Source organism: Dothidotthia symphoricarpi (genome assembly GCF_010015815.1).
Source record: "Dothidotthia symphoricarpi CBS 119687 unplaced genomic scaffold P153scaffold_22, whole genome shotgun sequence".
Taxonomy (NCBI): domain Eukaryota; kingdom Fungi; phylum Ascomycota; class Dothideomycetes; order Pleosporales; family Dothidotthiaceae; genus Dothidotthia; species Dothidotthia symphoricarpi.
In genome coordinates this window covers 43,369-61,887 of record NW_022985029.1, presented here as the reverse complement: position 1 = coordinate 61,887, position 18,519 = coordinate 43,369, and the positions used below count along the sequence as shown (strand labels likewise).

At 53.0% G+C, this 18,519-nt stretch overlaps 7 protein-coding genes across 7 annotated transcripts; 4 read left to right on the top strand and 3 right to left on the bottom strand.

Moving 5' to 3' along the window:
* Positions 1 to 239: 239 nt before the first annotated feature.
* On the top strand, positions 240 to 965 carry P153DRAFT_253041 (HET-domain-containing protein; the record flags this gene model as incomplete). The annotated part of the gene is made up of 1 exon (XM_033662735.1): positions 240 to 965. A coding segment is annotated over one exon (726 nt), but the record flags the coding sequence as incomplete, so codon positions are not given.
* Positions 966 to 2,216: 1,251 nt separating this feature from the next.
* P153DRAFT_123306 (uncharacterized protein) lies at positions 2,217 to 2,838 on the top strand. Its single transcript, XM_033661995.1, has one exon. It carries the CDS (start codon positions 2,313 to 2,315, stop codon positions 2,688 to 2,690), a length of 378 nt encoding a protein of 125 aa, XP_033519018.1. The 5' UTR covers positions 2,217 to 2,312; the 3' UTR covers positions 2,691 to 2,838.
* P153DRAFT_123305 (oxysterol binding protein 1) lies at positions 2,839 to 7,078 on the bottom strand. The gene is made up of 6 exons (XM_033661994.1): positions 6,895 to 7,078; positions 5,655 to 6,841; positions 5,284 to 5,607; positions 4,253 to 5,235; positions 3,848 to 4,201; positions 2,839 to 3,802 (listed from the first exon to the last, which is right to left on the bottom strand). The coding sequence occupies exons 1-6, from the start codon at positions 6,903 to 6,905 to the stop codon at positions 2,987 to 2,989; spliced, it is 3,675 nt and encodes a 1,224-aa protein (XP_033519017.1). The 5' UTR covers positions 6,906 to 7,078; the 3' UTR covers positions 2,839 to 2,986.
* Positions 7,079 to 7,252: 174 nt separating this feature from the next.
* On the bottom strand, positions 7,253 to 8,384 carry P153DRAFT_301632 (F1-ATP synthase assembly protein; the record flags this gene model as incomplete). The annotated part of the gene is made up of 2 exons (XM_033664396.1): positions 7,253 to 8,028; positions 8,078 to 8,384. The coding sequence occupies 2 exons, from the start codon at positions 8,382 to 8,384 to the stop codon at positions 7,253 to 7,255; spliced, it is 1,083 nt and encodes a 360-aa protein (XP_033519016.1).
* A 148-nt stretch (positions 8,385 to 8,532) lies between these two features.
* Positions 8,533 to 11,474, top strand: P153DRAFT_370552 (uncharacterized protein). The gene is made up of 4 exons (XM_033669067.1): positions 8,533 to 8,899; positions 8,956 to 9,354; positions 9,403 to 10,651; positions 10,699 to 11,474. The coding sequence occupies exons 1-4, from the start codon at positions 8,746 to 8,748 to the stop codon at positions 11,321 to 11,323; spliced, it is 2,427 nt and encodes an 808-aa protein (XP_033519015.1). The 5' UTR covers positions 8,533 to 8,745; the 3' UTR covers positions 11,324 to 11,474.
* A 333-nt stretch (positions 11,475 to 11,807) lies between these two features.
* P153DRAFT_325845 (arad-like aldolase/epimerase) lies at positions 11,808 to 13,566 on the bottom strand. The gene is made up of 2 exons (XM_033665280.1): positions 12,658 to 13,566; positions 11,808 to 12,529 (listed from the first exon to the last, which is right to left on the bottom strand). The coding sequence occupies exons 1-2, from the start codon at positions 13,318 to 13,320 to the stop codon at positions 12,293 to 12,295; spliced, it is 900 nt and encodes a 299-aa protein (XP_033519014.1). The 5' UTR covers positions 13,321 to 13,566; the 3' UTR covers positions 11,808 to 12,292.
* A 3,829-nt stretch (positions 13,567 to 17,395) lies between these two features.
* Positions 17,396 to 18,378, top strand: P153DRAFT_434885 (polysaccharide lyase family 3 protein; the record flags this gene model as incomplete). The annotated part of the gene is made up of 3 exons (XM_033673114.1): positions 17,396 to 17,863; positions 17,906 to 18,047; positions 18,110 to 18,378. Exons 1-3 carry the CDS (start codon positions 17,522 to 17,524, stop codon positions 18,376 to 18,378), a joined length of 753 nt encoding a protein of 250 aa, XP_033519013.1. The 5' UTR covers positions 17,396 to 17,521.
* Between the last annotated feature and the right edge of the window lie 141 nt (positions 18,379 to 18,519).

Sequence of the window (18,519 nt, the reverse complement as noted above, 5' to 3'; positions counted from 1 at the left end):
TTCTCAACAGTTTCTTCGTCGTTGAGATTTTGCGCCTTCTCTGCGACACTAAACAATCCATCCCAGGTGATGAAAACATGGCAGCATGCGAGCTGAAGTTAACAAAGGAGGGAGCAAACTAAGATCCTCTGGTACGTTCACAGCCACAACGCCACTATGCATGTCAGCCTGCCCCGCAGCAACACCATACATCCTGCAGCTCATTTTGATGCCACTTAATTCACTTACCACGATTAATCATGAGGTTACTCAACGTTCACACCCTCAAATTACATACATTTTACGGTGATGCCATACCACCATACGCTATTCTCTCACACACGTGGCTTCAAGATGCTCAGGAAGTTACGTTTTCGCAGCTTCAAGCTGATCCCGTCAGCTGGCGCAATATCGAGGGCTCTCTTAAAATCGACTTCTTGTGTCAGCAGGCGATCAATGACGGCTACGACTACGCCTGGATGGACACCTGTTGCATCGACAAGACCAACAACTCCGAGCTTTCTGAGGCCATCAATTCCATGTTTCAATGGTACCAAAAGTCGAGAGTGTGCTATGCGTATATGGCAGACGTCGAGTATGGGTCGGAGGTTGATTTGATGAGCAGTCGGTGGTGGAGCCGGGCCTGGACTTTGCAGGAACTTCTCGCACCGAGGGACGTCAAGTTTTACGATACGCACTGGCGATTGATTGGCACAAAGAACGACCTGAGTGAGTCCATTTATAGCAATACTGGCATTAACCTGGAGACATTACGGGACCCGCAGTGCATATCTGAAAGCTGTGTTGCTCAAAGAATGTCTTGGGCAGCGCAACGTCAAGCTACCAGAACTGAAGATCTCGCATATTCACTTCTTGGCATCTTTGGAATCAACATGCCATTGCAATATGGAGAAGGCAAAGGCGCCTTCGTACGACTCCAACAAGAGATCCTCAAAACGAAAAACGATCAATCATTGTTCGCCTGGGGCTTGTCTGAACGTTCGTTTGAGGACGTGTTGCACGACTTTGGATCCGGAGAAATCGACAAAAGACAGATTGATAGCGGTCAAAACATCTTTACGCAGCACATCAAACGCAGCTTGAGTCGTCTGGATGGAGTAACCGTACACACGCAATCTGGCATGTTCGCATCCCATCCTCGCCTTTACGCGAACTGTCGTAACATCGAGTATCACAGTCATCATGTTCACAATGTTGATATCGACGAGCGTCATGGTTTCTTGACTGTAGTGGTTCCCGTCACTCCGGGCAGCTATTCTGTTTTTGGTTCCCGTGTCATCCACATCGCGTTGCTCCCATGTGGCGTGAAAGACAGGCCCCACGAGATCATAGCCATGGTCATAAGTCACGAAAGTCATGGACAGTTCCTACGCAGAGAGTTCCTGGACGGCACATCCACTTTCTTCGTAAACAGCCGTGTATCTGCCACAGCCGAGACTAAGAAGATTATGGTTCCTAGGCTATTCTCGATGTGTCATGTTTGTAGTGACTACGTGCCCCGAAGAAGAAACCGATCTCTGATCCTAGAGTTCCACACTCGCAATTCATATAGCCTAGATCTGCCCAGTTTATCGTCGGACTGGATATGGCTCCCAAAGGAGTCAACACTCCTGCAAGAAAATTCAGCAAAAAGCCACCAATTAGACCTAAAATTCCACAGTGTGCTACCTGCAACGATCCTGCAGGTCGTCATACATTTTGCTGTTGACGATAGCGCCGAGAAGCAGATGGTTATGATATCTACACAACCGTCGTCAACCACCAATGAGAAGACTACACCCTCTGCTCGAAAAAACACTGATGAGCACCCAGTGACCATCGGCTCGTTCCATCATAGCGACCCTCCGTACAAATATTTCCGTTGTGGTACATTGGACGCAAAAATCGGAACACACCTCATCTTCAACCAAGCAGTAACAACGCTTACCATCACCGACCACGACGAAGATACCATAGAAGAGACAGACTCGGAAAACACCATAGAAGAGACAGACTCCGAATCCACCATAGAGGAGAAAAACTACGAAGACGATAGCATTCAAGTTCACAAACACGAAGCAGATACTACAGAAAGCAAGGTGACACAGATTTTCAAGGTCCTGGCGGCATTCAATTGGTAGATGGTAGATAAGGACTCTCTTCACCCAGCAGATTCGCTCTAGTGTTCATATGCGGATCCCTCGTTCCATTTCTACTTCCTTCCAAAACCACCGACCATCCATCATCAAATCGATCTAGCATACGCCCCACTGCATTGCCTCGATCACTCAACAACCCCAAAATCACGCTCCATTCCCTTCCGCAAATATACCATGAGACTGCACAATCAACCGCTCCAAACAAGCCGGGCTGGAAATACACTGACACCGCCTACGTCGCACAACCCATACGCGAATCCACCCTGTCGATGTCGAACCGTGGTACGATCTCGCCGCATTCTAGTTCGCGTGTCCTCGCATTATAGACAGCCTACATCACCACCGCAGCCTATACGTAAACACAAACCTCTCCTACCCCACCTACTACCTGGCGTGCAAATCATACACATACCGACCTCCAAGCCCTATCCTCTATTTAACACGCACGTTTTCATTCTGAATCACGCTTGCATTGCATATCCCATCCCGTCGTTCCCTGAACTGCACTCTACCACTCCCGTCCACCCCCGAGAACCTCCCAACCGCTACTAGTCCGTTGGTTACTTAGTCGGACGAAAGACCCGGGAAAGAAACGGGAATGGTGTAAACACTGGACAGAAATGCGAGGCGAGGGGAGAAAGACAGCAAAGACAGTTCTGTGAAAGCGAGAAGGGTGATTGGCGACTTGAAAGGTATGAGGAAGCAGACGGATAACAACTGGAGAAAGAAACACCACGATGCCATGAAAGACAGAGAGACAGAACAGGACAAAGCAGTCGATAACATCAATTCTCCAGCCCAGAAATCCCTCCCCTCCCCTTCCTACCCTCCCCCACACCCACCAACAGCTAATATATATCCTCGCACCCCGCCTCCCTCCAACTCCCCCTCCCGCTAGCAACCCCCTCCCTAACCCTCCAATACTCATGATTAAACTCCCAAAACTCCTCCCCAGTCGTCTCACACACGCTCTTCCTAAACCACCTCGGTTCAAAATGCCCCCCACTAGCCTCCCTCTCCCGCCTAGTAGCGCGTTGTTTCTCCTCAACGCGATTCTTCTCCGTTGCCGCAAGATCATACGCGCCGTCTTCCATAGCGCGCTGATCAGGTCTTAGTCTAGTATCAGTCGGCGCTACCACCGGTCTAAGACGATCGGGAATATCGTTCAGTGTCACGACAAAGGGCGTGAGATTAAACGGTATACCCGTCGGTCTAGCATTAGCCTGCCAGACGAGGAACGCCTTACTTTCATCATGCTTAGCGTGCTTACTCCCGCCCTTATCAATCTCCGCATCTTCAAACCCCGGGGTAAGGCGCGCATAGATCTTATCGTTCCAGCGGCCGCCGACGGACCAGCGGACGCGGCCTGCGCTGTCGAGCACTTTGCCGACGACTTGAAACGCGGAGGAGGCTTTCCAGCCGCGCGCTTTGAAGTCCAGGTGGCAGATTTCGCCGGTTGTGTGGTTTTTGATCTCCATGAGGCCGTAGTTGTCGACGACGGGGTTGCCCGTGATGATGCCGATGACGGAGGAGGTCACTTTTTTCCACGTGTAGAGCTCGCTGTGTCCCGGGGAGGAGGTGGGGCGCAGGCGGAGGAACCAGGTCCCGAGGGGGTTGATGTCGAAGGATTTACCGTAGAATTTTGACTTTACGGCTGATTCGCCCTGGGGATGTTAGTTGTGTTTGAAAGAATGTGAGGGCAGTCTTACCCAATAATCCCACGTCTTCGACTCGGCGTATGCAGCGCCAATTGGGGGATGATGGCTGACCTGCTCAATGAAGAACCGGTAGCCCTTGTCGGGCCTGGCGTACTCGTACGTTTCCGCGAGAAGCGGGTTGAAGGGTTTTGCGACACGCCCAATGGTAGACGCATACTCGGAGGCAGCAAAGGCGGCAACATAGAGTAGGCGTTCTGTCGAGTCTGCGCGCGTGGCTGCGGTGTCGAGAAGATCGGTGTATTCCATGTCTTCGGCCACGCGCTGGAGCAGGGATGTGGGCTCGTTGAAAGAGACGGGAAGGGTCATTTTAGTCATATCCTTGCCGATCATAGACTTCAAGATACCCTAGCAAATTGTTAGCATCTTCATCGTTGGAAACGTTGTGGACTGCCATACCCAAAGCGAGATCTTGGGCCTGTCATCTGCATCCATGGCCAGCCTCTGTCGCGGCCCATCTTCATACCCTACGAATCCCGTCGCGATATCTGCATGCTTGCTCTCAAAGACGTCTGTGGGTGGGGCCGCTTCTGATTCTCTCACCACCGGAGCAGGGGCTGGCATCTCAACAACCTCGACCTCACCAGCACCAACGGCATCGAAGAACTCCTCGTCGCCTTCCGAGTCCGATTCCGAAAAGTCAGCGGCAAGATCCGCAAACGTGGCCTTCCTGCCCAAGCCTCGTTGCTTGGACGCCAAGTCGTGCTCTTGCTCCGGTGTTTCTGCAGCTTCAACAAAGTCGTCTTGGTGATCCCGCAGCGTTGGACCGGGTTCCATTCTCCCATAGTCCTCCAAAGCCTCGCGCAAAGCCTTTTTCGTTTTCCGCCTCTTCTCCTCCGACTGACCCATCCTTGTCTCCAAATCCTCCTGCTCCTTTGCGACCTTGGCCATGCTGTCTTCCCACATGCGCCGCACATTGGCCTCGCGATCCAACCGATACTGCCAATAAGCATCGCGATCCCTCGATATCCGCAACAGATCACCGATAAGCCCCTTGAGGTTGCCAATAGCCGATTCGTACGACGCAAAGGCTTGCAGCATCATGGGATCCGAGAGCTGCAAAGTAGGGTTCTGGTTCTTCTCCGCTTGTAGTGCTAGGGATACGGAGGTCATGAGGTCAAGTTGCAGCTTTGCAGACTGCGCTGTGATGTTGAATGCGTCTTTGCTGTGCGGTTTGATTTCGTGGCCGCTGTCATCATCATCGTAATCGTCGTCGTCGTCATCATCACCTGCGACAGTAGCCGTTCCCATGTGGCTGGTCATCCTGCCTAGGTCGTTTCCGACGTAGCTGGGCTCGTACGTACTCCCGGGACCTTCTACCACGCTGACTGCAGTTCGCGAGGATGTGTCTAGGGTTGAGAGAGGAACGCCGAGATTGGTGGCTTGTACACTGTCAGTATAGCAGGGTGGCAGCGAAGGTGACGACTTACCTGGTGTGAGATTCCTTGACATCCTGGAGCTGTTCACACTTGGGGTGTCACCTTGGCCTGTTAGTTGCTCGATCTTGGCCTGCTTGAGGGCTTCCTGGTTCTGGTTGGCGCGCTTCTCTTCGTCGCGTGCCTCGTCTTTGGCCCACTGGATGGCGTTGTTCAGGGCCCAGTACCATCGCTTTGCTTCGACCTGGTGATTTGCCTTGAGGTGGTACTTGACTGACGACTTGCCCTGGATCTCAAACCGTTGCTTGTCTTGGGGGTCCATGTAGAGCTTGCCTATCCGCATGTTGATTGCACCACGGCAGGCAGAGCCAGTGTCATCTGCTGAGGTTAGCTCGGTTATCATCCATTTCGATCTGTTGACCAACCTTGATGCTTATAATAGCTGAGCACACCATCCTCAAGCACGAACCACCTCAACTTGTAGCCGCTCGTATAGTTTGTCCACTTCTTGAGATAGCCCTTCATCTCACGAGACTCCTTTGCGCCCATGCCATTGTCGGCGGCGGCTCCACCCTGGGGTGCGCCTGCGAGGATTGTCTTTTCCTGGATGCCCCGCTGAGCTGCTGCCGCGGCAGGCGATCGCTTCAGAATAGCACGTGTGCGGTCGTCTTTGGTGTAGTCCTGGGGCAATTTGCCTACGCGGTCTCGACGGAAGGGATCGGCGCCGTTCAGCAGCAGAAGCTGTGCCAGCTTGACGTCCTTCTTCTTGGCTGCTTCGTGCAGGAGCGTGCCTCCAGCATCGATGACGACGGGGTCAGTCGCCAGTTCCCCGTTGTTGACGTCCAGCGTGCTCTTGATGCGGCTGTCTTGCAGCGTTGTCTCCAGCGCATCCAAATCTCCTGCGCTGACCAGCTGGTGGATCCTCTTGACGTTGGTGTCGATGAAGATGGATCGCGCGAGCTGCAGCTGCTGGAAGATGTCTGGCGTGCGCGCGAGATCTAGCGGCGTCTGGCCATTGTAATTTGTGATGGAGTCGTTGATGCCTGGACGGTCCAACAGCATGCGCACGACTGGTGTGCGGCCCAGCGTGGCAGCCAGGTGGAGCGGGGTATTCCCATCGCGGTCGCGGCCGTTGATGTCGATGGGCGAGTCGGGCGTGGCGGTCGCGTTGGACAAGACGAACTCGATGACGGGCAGCTCAGCGCACTGAATGGCCAGGTGCAGGATCGAGGTGCCCTCGGTGCGTGCGCTGGGCAGCTGCAGCGAGGCTCGGCTGTCTTCGCCGTCTGCGGGCCCCGACTGCTCGCGGATGGCCTTTGAAATGGCAGCCGTGTCGCCGTTGCGCAGCGACTCGAACACGCGGAACAGCTTGACAGACTGCTCGATGGACGAGCCCGTGGGCGTGGGGCCTGGGAGCGCCGGCGCAATACTCTGCGGCGAGGAGGGGTCCTGCGGGGGACCACCCAGGCTCGTCATGCTGGTGGACGTGTGTGGGCGGAGGGACGCCGTGGACAGAGCCGCGGGGGAGTCTGTGTTGGAACCGCTGTCGTCCGTCTTGGAATGGGTGCGCGTCAAGGCATTCTTCACCCTGCTCGACTTGGAGCGTTTGTGTCTGGGGGCAGTCAGCGCGTGTCGGATAACGGCATGTCTGCTGCAGCTTCTCACCCTTCCATCATGTGGTGATTGGGCACGTGGGCCCTGTGCACGAGGCGGGGTTTGCTGTGGAGAGACAAGAGACGAGGGGTCGCATAGATATCCAGGACGGGAGCTGCGACGTTACACAATCTGTATTCATGCCATCATCGCAGCGGGGCTCGCGGATACCCAGTCCCTCCAGCCAAGGTTCCTGCAGCTCGTTCGCAGCAACCCAGCGAATCACGATTGGACTTCGGCTTGTTGCAGTGGTAGTCGGGCCTAGACGGTAGACGGACTTTACTCCCACGCGCGGCACGGGTCAACGGAGCGCACGAGTGACAGCCTTTACGCTGTGTATACATGTGTTGTACAATCTCTATCTATACAATCATGACGAATCTCCGCCCACCAGAATGATGGCACTCCCCAGTTGTCGTCGCAGGTCCTCCTTCTCAACGTCGTGTGTATCCTCCACCTCCCCCCACTGTCCCGTCTGCCATCGCACCTCTAGAGTCGACGCCTCAGCCGCCTCCTCGATACCAAACCGACGCCCGTTGGAAGTCTTGCGCGTGTTTGCAAAAGCCTCGCCCCATTCGTGAATCAGGCGCACCCCGACTAACAGACTCTTCGATGCGAGCACCGCACGCTCCAGCCCAGCAAGTTCATACGCAGGGAGTCCCATACACCAGCCGTGGATCACCTCGGTTGTCATCTCGGGCTGCGACATGGGCACGATGCTGTCGTCGAGGGTGGGCTTGATTTGGACGCCTGGCCACACGTGCGTGGTCAGGTAGGCGATGATCTTCATGGCTGCCTCCTCCTGGAGATTGCGCAGTGTCTTGCCATCACGCAGAGACTCGTTCAGAACCTTCTCGGGCGCCCAGCACAGCATCGTGTCCGTGGCAAGGTATTCGAGCAGCATCTTGACAATGTCGTTGCGTATGCGCTCGTTCCCACTCGCATCTGCGGCCTCAATGTCGGTTGCACGGGCGGCAATGGACGTCATGGGTATGTAGTGCGTCTTGAGCGCCTGCTGTGCGCTCAGCAGGAGGTCCCACTCGAGGGCAATGGCTGTGGCGAGCTGAGGCTTCGAGAAGGGGACGGTGAGGATCTCTTTGTCGGGAGTGCGCACAGGTCTGCTGTCGAGATAGACATGGAAGCCGTCTAGGGCATTGTCAGCCAGATACATGGCCTAGTAACGTCCAAGCCATACCATCAGCCTCCTTCACCGTGACATCCTTCCAGAAGCGCTTCTTGAAGATGGTAGTAGTCTTGGACGATGTCCGCGCCTCCTGCGCCTGCTGCAGCATGCCCGCCTGCCTCCTCTTCCTGGCCACCCTGTCCAATGCATCCGTGGCGGCCGGCGTTGGCGTCTCGGGCGGCGGCCCAGGTACTGAAGGGTGCGGCAGAGGCGTGGCGCATCGAGCCGCCGTCGTGTGCAGACATTGGTAGAAGGGACGGTAGGCCTGTCGGGGTGCTGCCAGCCGCAGTGTCGCCAGCGCAGGGCGCATCGGTTCCATGGTTGATGGCTGATGTCGAGTGCGACGTAACGTGATGGCGTTGATGGAATCGACCTTTTTCGCCCGCCTTCGGATCGCCATCCCTGCATCGCATCCAAACTCCGCACCTCGACCCTCACGCGACGCCTCCGCCTGTCAACCTCACCCTGCACATGTACGACCCCGCGAATACCAGCCATCCATCCATCGCTTGTTCCCGGGACCATGCGCCTGTGCTCCCATAACCCTTCATGCCGTCCTGCGACTTATCCACAATACAATCCCATCTAGCCCGTACATGATACCCAAGCGTTGATTTCCCCGCACCAAGACGGCTAGGCACTACGCATTCCCCAATGCACACACCTCACAACGTCTTTCTATGAATCACGGAGCTCTATCTACGACACCCAATGCTGCTGCTCCTCAGCTCAAGCCCATTCGCTTCGTGACCAACAATGACGGCCCCTATGCCAAGCGGCGCAGGATCAACACGGCCTGTCTGACATGTCGCCGCAAGAAGACGCGTTGTTCTGGTCAGATAGATGGGACCAGTCTAGAAAGGCAAGAACACCAACTAATGCAATAGCAGGCGATCGCCCCAGTTGCGCAAGATGCCTACAGAACAATTTGGTATGCGCCGGCTATGGGGACGACAACACGTCGAGCGAGGCAAAGGCGGATGCAAAGGGTAGCAATAGCAATGTCGTGAGCAACGCGCCTTCCCGAGAAATGCACCAGCCAATCGACCCGCAACTCTCACGACCGCAAGAAGCGCACACCGTACCAATCGCGTCACGGAATGCTGGCCCGACCGTCAGCAGTCGATTTCCAAAGCGTGAGGCTAATGACGGTATGCTCAGTCTGAGCACTCGCAATCGCATGCCATATTTTCGATACTTCGGGCCAACAGCCATCATGCCTGGTTTCAAACAGATGGTCGTCAAGGTTAGGGGGAATCGACACGGAAGTGGACAAAAGTCTTCAGATCGTGCGTGGCTTCCACCTCAGCTGCAAGCCAACCAACTGATATCAACAGAAAACTCCGTAGACTTTTCGCCTGCGCAACCTCCATTAGTGGGCTCACCTCAATCACACGAGACTCACGCACCTTTGGACATCCCAGTCTATGACAACTCTGCAATGTTGCCTAGCCCGCTCATCACCCAACTTTGCAAGCTCTTCTTTACTCATCTGGGGTGCTGTTTCCCCTTCCTCCAGCGTGAGCGCTTCATGCGTGACCTCGAAGAGAAGCAAGTGGATGCGATACTCGTCGATGCAGTATGTGCGCTTGCAGCTCGCTTCTCGACAAAACCCGTCTCGAGCCATCAGCAGAAAGTTGGAGATGACGAGCAATCCAAAGTGCAGCCCTCCGAATATGGTCAAGCATTTGCCCACCGAGCAAAATCTGCAATACCAGACACATTTCCCTGTCCAAGTGTAGCTGTGGTCCAAGCAGCGCTACTTCTCGCGTATGATGAATTTGGAGCCAGTCGTGACAGTGGCCTCTGGATGTATCTGGGCATCGCAATCCGGATGGCGCAAGATCTGGGTATGCACACTCTTGAGGGATTGAAGTATGAGGGACACCACGGACCTACTCCTAAATCCGTCATGTTGGGTCCTGGTGACTGCAACGAAACGAGTGGACCAGCGGAGTTCCAGGAGCATCATGTTGAGAGCGTCACCCCTGAAGAGCGGGAACAAAGAGACGTTGAACGCGAAAGACTGGACACGTTCTGGAGCATCTTTTTCCTCGACCGCGTTATCTCATCCGGTACTGGACGGCCAGTCACGCTACGCGACCAAGAGATCGAAATCTCGTTCCCTTCACTTGATGCGTACGATGCTGGTTGTAGATGGCCGCTGCCATTTCCGGCCCTGATCAGGATCATCCACCTCTACGGTCGGGTCACTGACCTTCTCAATGGGATACGAAATGCAACAGACATCACAGAAGGCCTTCAGACGCAGCTCAATGCTTTGGAGAACCGCTTGACAGATATCTACCAGAACCTGTCGCCAAGACTGCACTTCAACGCTGTGAACTTTCAGCAATATGTCAAGATCAATCAGGGGACGAATTTTCTCCTTTTGCATTGCTGGTTCCACACTTTGATCGTTCTTTTGCACCAACCGACGATACTGAAGACGTTTGAAGACACTCCACAGTCGCTCTCCGCAAACAGCAGAGAACTGTCTATGTCGTCGGCCAAGACGGTCGCCGACATCCTAGCCTTCACGGAGCTCATTGATGCGAAGACCGGGGTGGGCAATCCGTTTACGAGGTAAATCATGTTCGATGGCTGCATTTCCACCGCTAATCGCTTTACAGCCAGCCGATATACATCGCCGCATGCGCATTTCTGAAGGAAACAGCAATCCACTCCGCCTCCTCCCAGCCCCAAACTCGACCGCCATCTCCGGGAGTCAAAAACGAACACGGGCGACAGCATACAGGAAACGACTTAGCCGAAGGTCCCAACACCTACGACAAAATCGCCGAACCTCCCGACGGGGATCGTTGTAATCTTCAACAAGACCGCGAGCAGAAACAAGCTGCTAAACACACCCTGCTCGCATCCGCCGCAAACCAAAACTACCAGCGCTGCTATCGCGCTCTGCATTCTCTTGAGACGTATTGGGCGGGCGTCAAGTACATACTGACAGTCTTGGACCAGAAAGCGAAAGGCGTCGGCGATCCTCTCCTGTACACAAGGGAGGAGATGGAAAGCGCGCTCGAGATGCCGCGCCCAGAACCGTCCTTCACTAGCCCGGGCTGGCGGAGGAAACTCAGCTGGGGCACGTATCTAACTGCGCAGAATCCAGATGGCGATACGGCGAGGATGCCTGCCGTGATCAGGAAGGGAGCGAGGACACCCATCCTCCCGGGCTCGCCAATGGCGCATCCAAGTCAAGGTACGCCGCATCCTCGACCTACTTCACACGCACAAAACTGACGATACCATGCAGCCATCGGCTGGTCCCTAACAGGCACAATGAACTCGCCCTCCACAAACGTCGCAGTAATGTACACTTCAGAAAACAACAGTAACACCCAACCCACAACAACAACAACCCTCACCCCCCACCACCACATCCCCTCCCCCCCAACATCAACATCAACATCAACATCCACCTTCCTCCCCCCTCCCTTCCCACACACCCCCTCCGCCCCCCTCCTCTCAGACGCAGACCTCCTCCTAAACCTACACTCCCCCTTCTCCGCATCTACACACAGCTCCTTCACCGCCCCACCCCAGCATCAGCATCAAATGGCCTACGCAACCTACCCCACACCTTCGGATAACTCGTTCGCGGACATGCTGATCGATACGCTGGATGTTGATATGGCGTTGCTGGGCGCGGAGGGTATGCCGTGGGATCTGGAGTTTTTGCCGGCGTGTGGGGGGGTGGGGTTTGAGGGGGGGTTTGGTGGGGGGTAGTTGTATATCAATGGAAAGGCAGGAGGGGTAAGGAGGGAGATGGTTATCATGGATGTGTGGGTGTGTAGTATATGATGGGTTCTAGCATATGTCTCGGTGCGAAAGTTTCATGGTGGTTTTGTGTCCGCGGTTCATGTCTACGCGTTTTTCTTGCGGGATATTTTGTGCGTTGGACACCTGCGGCTCGAATACGGATGTGCCTGGCACGCCTGTTTGGTCCGTGGGATATAGTGCGCGAGTCCTAGCGCGTTGTGGGTGCGCATCAAGCGCGTGGTTTACCGTGGGCGGAGGGCCGAAATTGGCGAGCGATAATCGGAGAAGACGAAGCTACCTCATCCATCCATCCGCACGCGCGCGCATGGGAGATTCTCTACATACCCCCCGAGCGGACAATAAACGGTTCGAATTCCTGGATACGCGTCACTGAAGGTAGATATACAGAAATCGACCCATCTCAACAACATCTCGATCCCACACCCATCCTCAGTTTTCAAACGCACCACCACTCAGCTCGCGCTCATACTCGAGCTCGGGCTGGAACTCGCAGTACAGCGTCTCGGGGTCGCTGCCCATTCTGAACGTGTACTCTGCTGCTTCGTCGTCGACGTACACTTTGGGGATGCCGTTGGCGGCTGCGGCTTCGACCATCAGCTGGATCTCGCAGGAGCGCTCCATGAGGGTGTAGAGGTAGGCTGCTTCGTCTACGGTGTGACCTACGGTCTGGGGGGTGTTAGTTTGGTGTACTGTCATAATGCTAGACTAGTAGATCTAGTGAAAACGTGTCGCAACGAATCTGACCAGCGTATTCTCCAAGATAGTTCACAGGAGTAAAAAGCACAAAGACTCACCAACAACCCATGATTCCTCAAAATCAAGCCCTTCCCCTTCTCCCCCAACGCCCTCGCCAACCGTCCCCCCTCCTCCTCACTAAACACCACCCCCCCAAACTCCCCATAAACCGCCTGCGCCTCCCCATAAAAATAACACACATCCTGATTAACCATCTCCAGCCTCCTCGCAAACGCACTCCACGCCTTCCCCGCCCTCCCATGACAATGACACGCCGCATTAACATCCGGCCTTGCCTTATGCACAGCAGCATGTATAAGAAACCCCGCCGCATTCGCCGGCCGACTCGTATTACCTCCCACCGCATTACCCTCATAGTCGACTAACACCATGTCCGAGGCTTTCAGCGTCGCGAAATGTTTGCCTAACGGGTTTGTCCAGAAGGTGTGCGGGTTCTCGGGGTCGCGCACGGAGATGTGCCCGCTCATTCCTTCGGTGAAGCCGTAGCGTGCGAAGACGCGGAATGCGCCTGCCATGTGTGAGAGGATCCATGCGCGGTGTTTGTCGTGGGTGGAGAAGAGTGGGATGCCGGGGAGGCAGATGCCTTGCGATATGGCTTGGAGGGGGGTCTTTTCTTTCGTTGGGTCGGATGCGGATCGTGGGATGAGTTGTTTTGACTGGGGGGTAGGAGGGGGCTCGGTGGTGACGGCGGAGGGTGCCATTGTGGGGTGTTTGATGGTCGCGAGAGATTAGATTGCGGTGAAAGAGTGGGGTGAGCTATGAACGATGGAAGTAGGCGCTTCAAGATACAGTGTAAGTGAAATAGAGAGTTGAATTTGGAGGTAAGCTAATCATTCAAGATACGGCTTGGTGTGGGTCGTTGAAGGTGGGATGGCTATTGTGGGGTAATTATGGGACGCTTGTTGCTCTAGTGTTGATAGGGATGAGTACTACGTTGACCATCTTACACGGTTTTCTCGACCTTAAAGGATCAATTTCAGAAATGCATTCTTGCCAAAATGGAAATATAGGTATTGATATTTTATTGTTATTTTGTTGATGCACCTTCCACCTCGAAACATGCAGTTAGCAGACTGCGTTGGCGCCTAACCTTGCTCAGCCTTCTCACTGCCACTCTGAACTGACCCAAACTCTCCCAACAGGACCCCCAGGACAGCAGCGCAAGGTTATACAACCAAGTGAATATTTGAGTTCCTTGAAAATAGTTCCAACCCTCATCTCGCTTTCTGTTTCATATCACGTACCAGCATTACTCACGATTGCAGCAACACGGCTCAGTAGATTTATTCAAAAACCATGGCTATCATCTTACACGATTTACCATATGAGATACTTGATTTTCTCATTGCGGCGTCCTTGGTCAGAAGATTGTGTGTTTTCCGATTATGTCACAGCATTACCATCATGGGTTCCCAATTTCAGCAATTCACATGCGTCGTATATCGGGGCATTGTTGCGTATCTACCACTACCCTCAATGTTTTGTGCCGCGTTTGGCCTGGAAATTGAGTAACAGATATGCTCAACAACCATCACTCCGATCGTTGATTTCCCGGATAGCTTCAAAGTTTTGGAGATCTTTGGCATCCTCATCGGTACAATGGAGTCAACCTCTTTGGATATATTGAGTGAAGTGAACCAAAGGCATGCTCAGCGGAAGGATAGGTCGGCACGATCAATAGACAACCTAAGGCAGAGCTATCACAATTTTGCGAAGCCAAGAGGCATGATTGCAGCTAGCCTTCTCGCAGTTCTCCTCTCAAACCATCTTGCCAAACCATCCGACATCGCAACTTTCGAAGCCTTCGTGGTCTTGCTTGACAATACTTCATCTAGTGCACCCAGTACCGCGCCAGAATTCAGACAAAACGAGATGTTTGGAGCAGAGGAGGATGCAAGGTACATACTACGACGCGACATCTGTAACAGGGCGTTGAACTGCGTTAACCTTGCCACAGATAAAAGTAATGTCTGTAAATCTTACCATCCTGATCCTGTGTAAGGTGTTTCACCTGGCGATCTTCTGGTTGGTCTCTTCGGCGTCAATATGCCCTTCATCCTGTGCCAAACAACCCGGAGGGACGTCTACGATGATCAACGTCGCCTATGTTGTTGGTCGTGAAATTGGTCATGACTTTTTCGGTGAACTGCATCAGACAGCTACCGGGAACTCCACGCTTAGGACCGTGAAGTCGTGGGAAGATTCGACATTGACGAAGTATTGCATCAAAGCACTCTATATCACCACACATAGGTAGATGTCTTCCAAGACTACAACATTCCATGTTCCAATCGTTTGATTGCCAAGTTTAACGCCCGTCTTTGTCCAGTGACCTTTACACGACGATCTATAAACAGGAAAGCCTCATTGCAGCGGGGTAGTGATATCAGAGAATGCAGTGATCGGCGCGTTGATGCAAGGACCGATTTGACCTATTGATTGTAAGAGGTTGCACGGAAATTCCCCGACTTTAAGCTGGCTCGCCGCATGCTCATAGACCAAGAGCAAAGACTTTGAAAACAATGGGAAACCCCTAAAGTACACCCCAACATATGTATGATTTTTGTCTAGATGTCCTGAAGTTTATTCGTAGATGATATCCTGCTGGCCGAGTAGATGCAGAGGTCAGGTCAGCTCTTGGTTGCATTCTAGGATACCATGAGGTCGGTAGTCTTGGACTGACTGCGAAGACTCCGATTCGATTTCAAGACGCGTGGGAACGTACTTGCCCTTTGTGGAGGCCGATCTCATCAAAATTTTATAATGCTAGTACTTTGAGTCGATAGTTATGCAGTTCATTCCTCAAGGGGTTGATCGACTCCTTGAGCACATTAAATCACGAGTGGACGGAGGAATCCCAGACACATTTTCTACGAATGATAGGCGAGCCTTCGCCTGAAAGTTGCCACCGTGTACCCTGCTTTGCTGTGTGAAACTCAGCTAGATCCCTCTCCGCAGATAATCTGACTTCGTGCCGGCTGGGTTCAGTTCTGCACTGCACAAAAGGCTCGTTGTTTTGCCAAACATGGACGACTCCCCAGTGAAACATGCAACTTACAACGCATGAACAGACGCCGCCTTCGAATTCATAAACGGCACACACGCATCACTTTGACAATGGTCGTTGCGGATATAGGCTTTCTGATGTATCAGCATACTACGGTAGATTTGTCTTCCCAGGTCATTGCAAGAATAATGTGTTCTCTAAGAAGGGTTGTAAAGGTCGATTCTTACCAGGACCAAAACATGCGTGTCTACACCGTCTTTCGGGGGGTACTTCGGACAGTATCTCGCAAGATCATTGTATGTTTTCCCATCACGCCATATGTAGCACCTATTCGCACTAAACTGGAAGGTAACGAAGAATCGGCCCTCATAACTACACGAAGACTTCTAGTTCGCCAGTGTTGGCATCAATTCAGCCAATGCGGAGAGTAACTTAGTGCGAAACATTCAGGGGATGCAGGAACAGCTTAGTCTAGACTCGATCACCTCACCGTTATGTGAAATGCCAAGGTGCTCTTGCCCTAAATTAGCACGTTTCGACCTGATTCGAGTAGTCACCGTTCAACGGCAGTCCCCGGTTTGCTCAGAACGATTCTAAGGGTTCAGACGTCCAGACTCGGCACAGGTGCCAAAACTGTCAAACAGGGTCTGCACATCATCGCGCAATAATCGTGCATCAAGACCCTGGGAGGAATCGTACCGCCGCAGAGCAACGCCGAATCGGACACTTGGCAAAGTACGACACTACAGCTTATGAGGAGACCTTTGATTGGCTGTCTATCGACTGACTAATCGTATCTGATCGCTAGGACGGAACGAGGCTTCCGTCGGCATTACTGGCAAGCCACCAACAGTTGGCATTACCAAGTAGTGCCGTGTATATCACCGAAGTCCCTTCCCATGTCCTGCGCATAATCCTCACGACACAAAGATCTACCGTGCAGAATTTTCAGAGTCACTATCATCTCATACAAAACATATTTCTCGAGGGGTTCAAATGGTACACAGGAGTATCCTCTAGCACAGGACAGCAAGGCCATGGACTTGCATCTGAGGTTACACGGAGATTGAACGACATGTGTGGTTGCTGAACAAGTGTCAAAATCTGCGGTAAGTCGGTGGTTAGACTATTGTTACTGAGGTACTAAGTTGGCAGTACTGCCAAATACTACCGACCTGCCGCCGTGTAGACCTCGTGTGTGCTGGGCAAGTTTCTGGCGTGAAACAAAGATCCTGATACTGGCAAGTGGTTTTGGTACACTTGACGTGTTTTCTATCGGCGTAGAGTAGCCAAGCGAGAGATACGTGTAATACGACAAGTACAAACTAGTGTAAAGTGGGGTTCCTTGCGGCTCGCTGACCTAGTTTCCTCGTTGGTCGCCCCTGGCGCGAAGGGAGGCCCGCGTAGATCCCCAGGTCTCTCCACAAGCATCCCAGACCCCGTAGCGTCTTGAAATGAATCTGTTTTGGGATCTGTATCGGATCATTCGACGGCATGTGCCACTAGAACATTCGATACTTATGAGTTCTAATCTCGAACCCCTTGTTGCCAAGATTTCGAGATCTCGTACAGACTGCTACTACACCGGTCTTGGCTTGTTTTCAGTCGTGAGAGTCAGTCTCAAGTGCACACCGACATTGATGCCACTAATTTCATGAACCACCGAGCCTCTGCAAGCCAACCGTACGATACTTTGAGAAGGGCCGTTGTAAGATCTCGAATCGCGGTGTACAACATGCGAAGGTCGTTTGAATTGATATAAAGAGGACGGGGTTCTCGCAGTTCAATTTTTATCTACCACAGTTCTTTACTTCTCATCTATCAAGCATCCTTCATCAACAACACACTTTCTAGATACAACTACTACATTCACTTCTTCCAACTAAATCATCAAGATGCAATACCTCGCTGTAGCTCTCTGCTTCGGTCTGTCTGCCGCTCAGACTCTGAACATCCCCACTCGTGTCGGCAATGTTGTGCCTTTGTCTTCCGCTTCTGTCATTCCCAGAGGTGTGACTAGGAACCTCGGAAACCAGGAGTTCGATCGTGGCATGAAGTGCGCCGAGGGAGATACTGGCAGCAAGAACGCTGTTTTCGTCCTTGAGGATGGTGCAACGCTTGAGAACGTCATTATCGGTGCTAATGCTCTGGAGGGCGTTCACTGCCTTGCAAGTTGCACTGTCAGGAACGTCTGGTTCCGGGACGTCTGCGAGGACGCCGTCTCCGCACTTGGAACTGTAAGTTTTGCCACCCTTGCTATCATGACTATGCTAACATAGTTTGAGGGATCGGTTTTGATCGAGGGTGGAGGTGCTCAGAACGCTGAAGATAAGGTCGTTCAGCACAATGGCAGCGGAAGGGTTACCATTCGTAACTACACCGTGGTCAATGCTGGCAAGCTTTACAGGGCTTGCGGTGATTGTAAGTCTTCGAGCTCTTATAACAACAACTACCGGGAATTTTCGCTTACATGCGCATTCTAGGCACCAACAACTCTTCCAGGGGAGCTCGCCATGTGACCATCGAAAACCTCCGTGCCAACAACGTCAGGACCAACTTGGCCGGTATCAACAAGAACTACGGCGATACTGCGACCATCAGCGGATCGTGCGGAACTGTCTCTGGTGAGATTTGCCAGCAGTTCAACGGTATCAACAAGGGCGAAGGCTCCGGCAGCCCTGAGATTGCAGGAAAGGAGAACTGCCTTGGTGCCCAGGGCAAACTTGCTCGCGGAGCTCTGCCCCGTTGCTAGAGAACTACATCTAGTAGTACAACAGATCGAGAAGGGGAAGATGTATCAAAATGTCAAATGTTGGAGAGGATGAGGAATTTGGAAGGAGGAAAAAGAAGAAAACAGAGAAAAGTAGCAACGGATCAAAAACCTGACATCTTA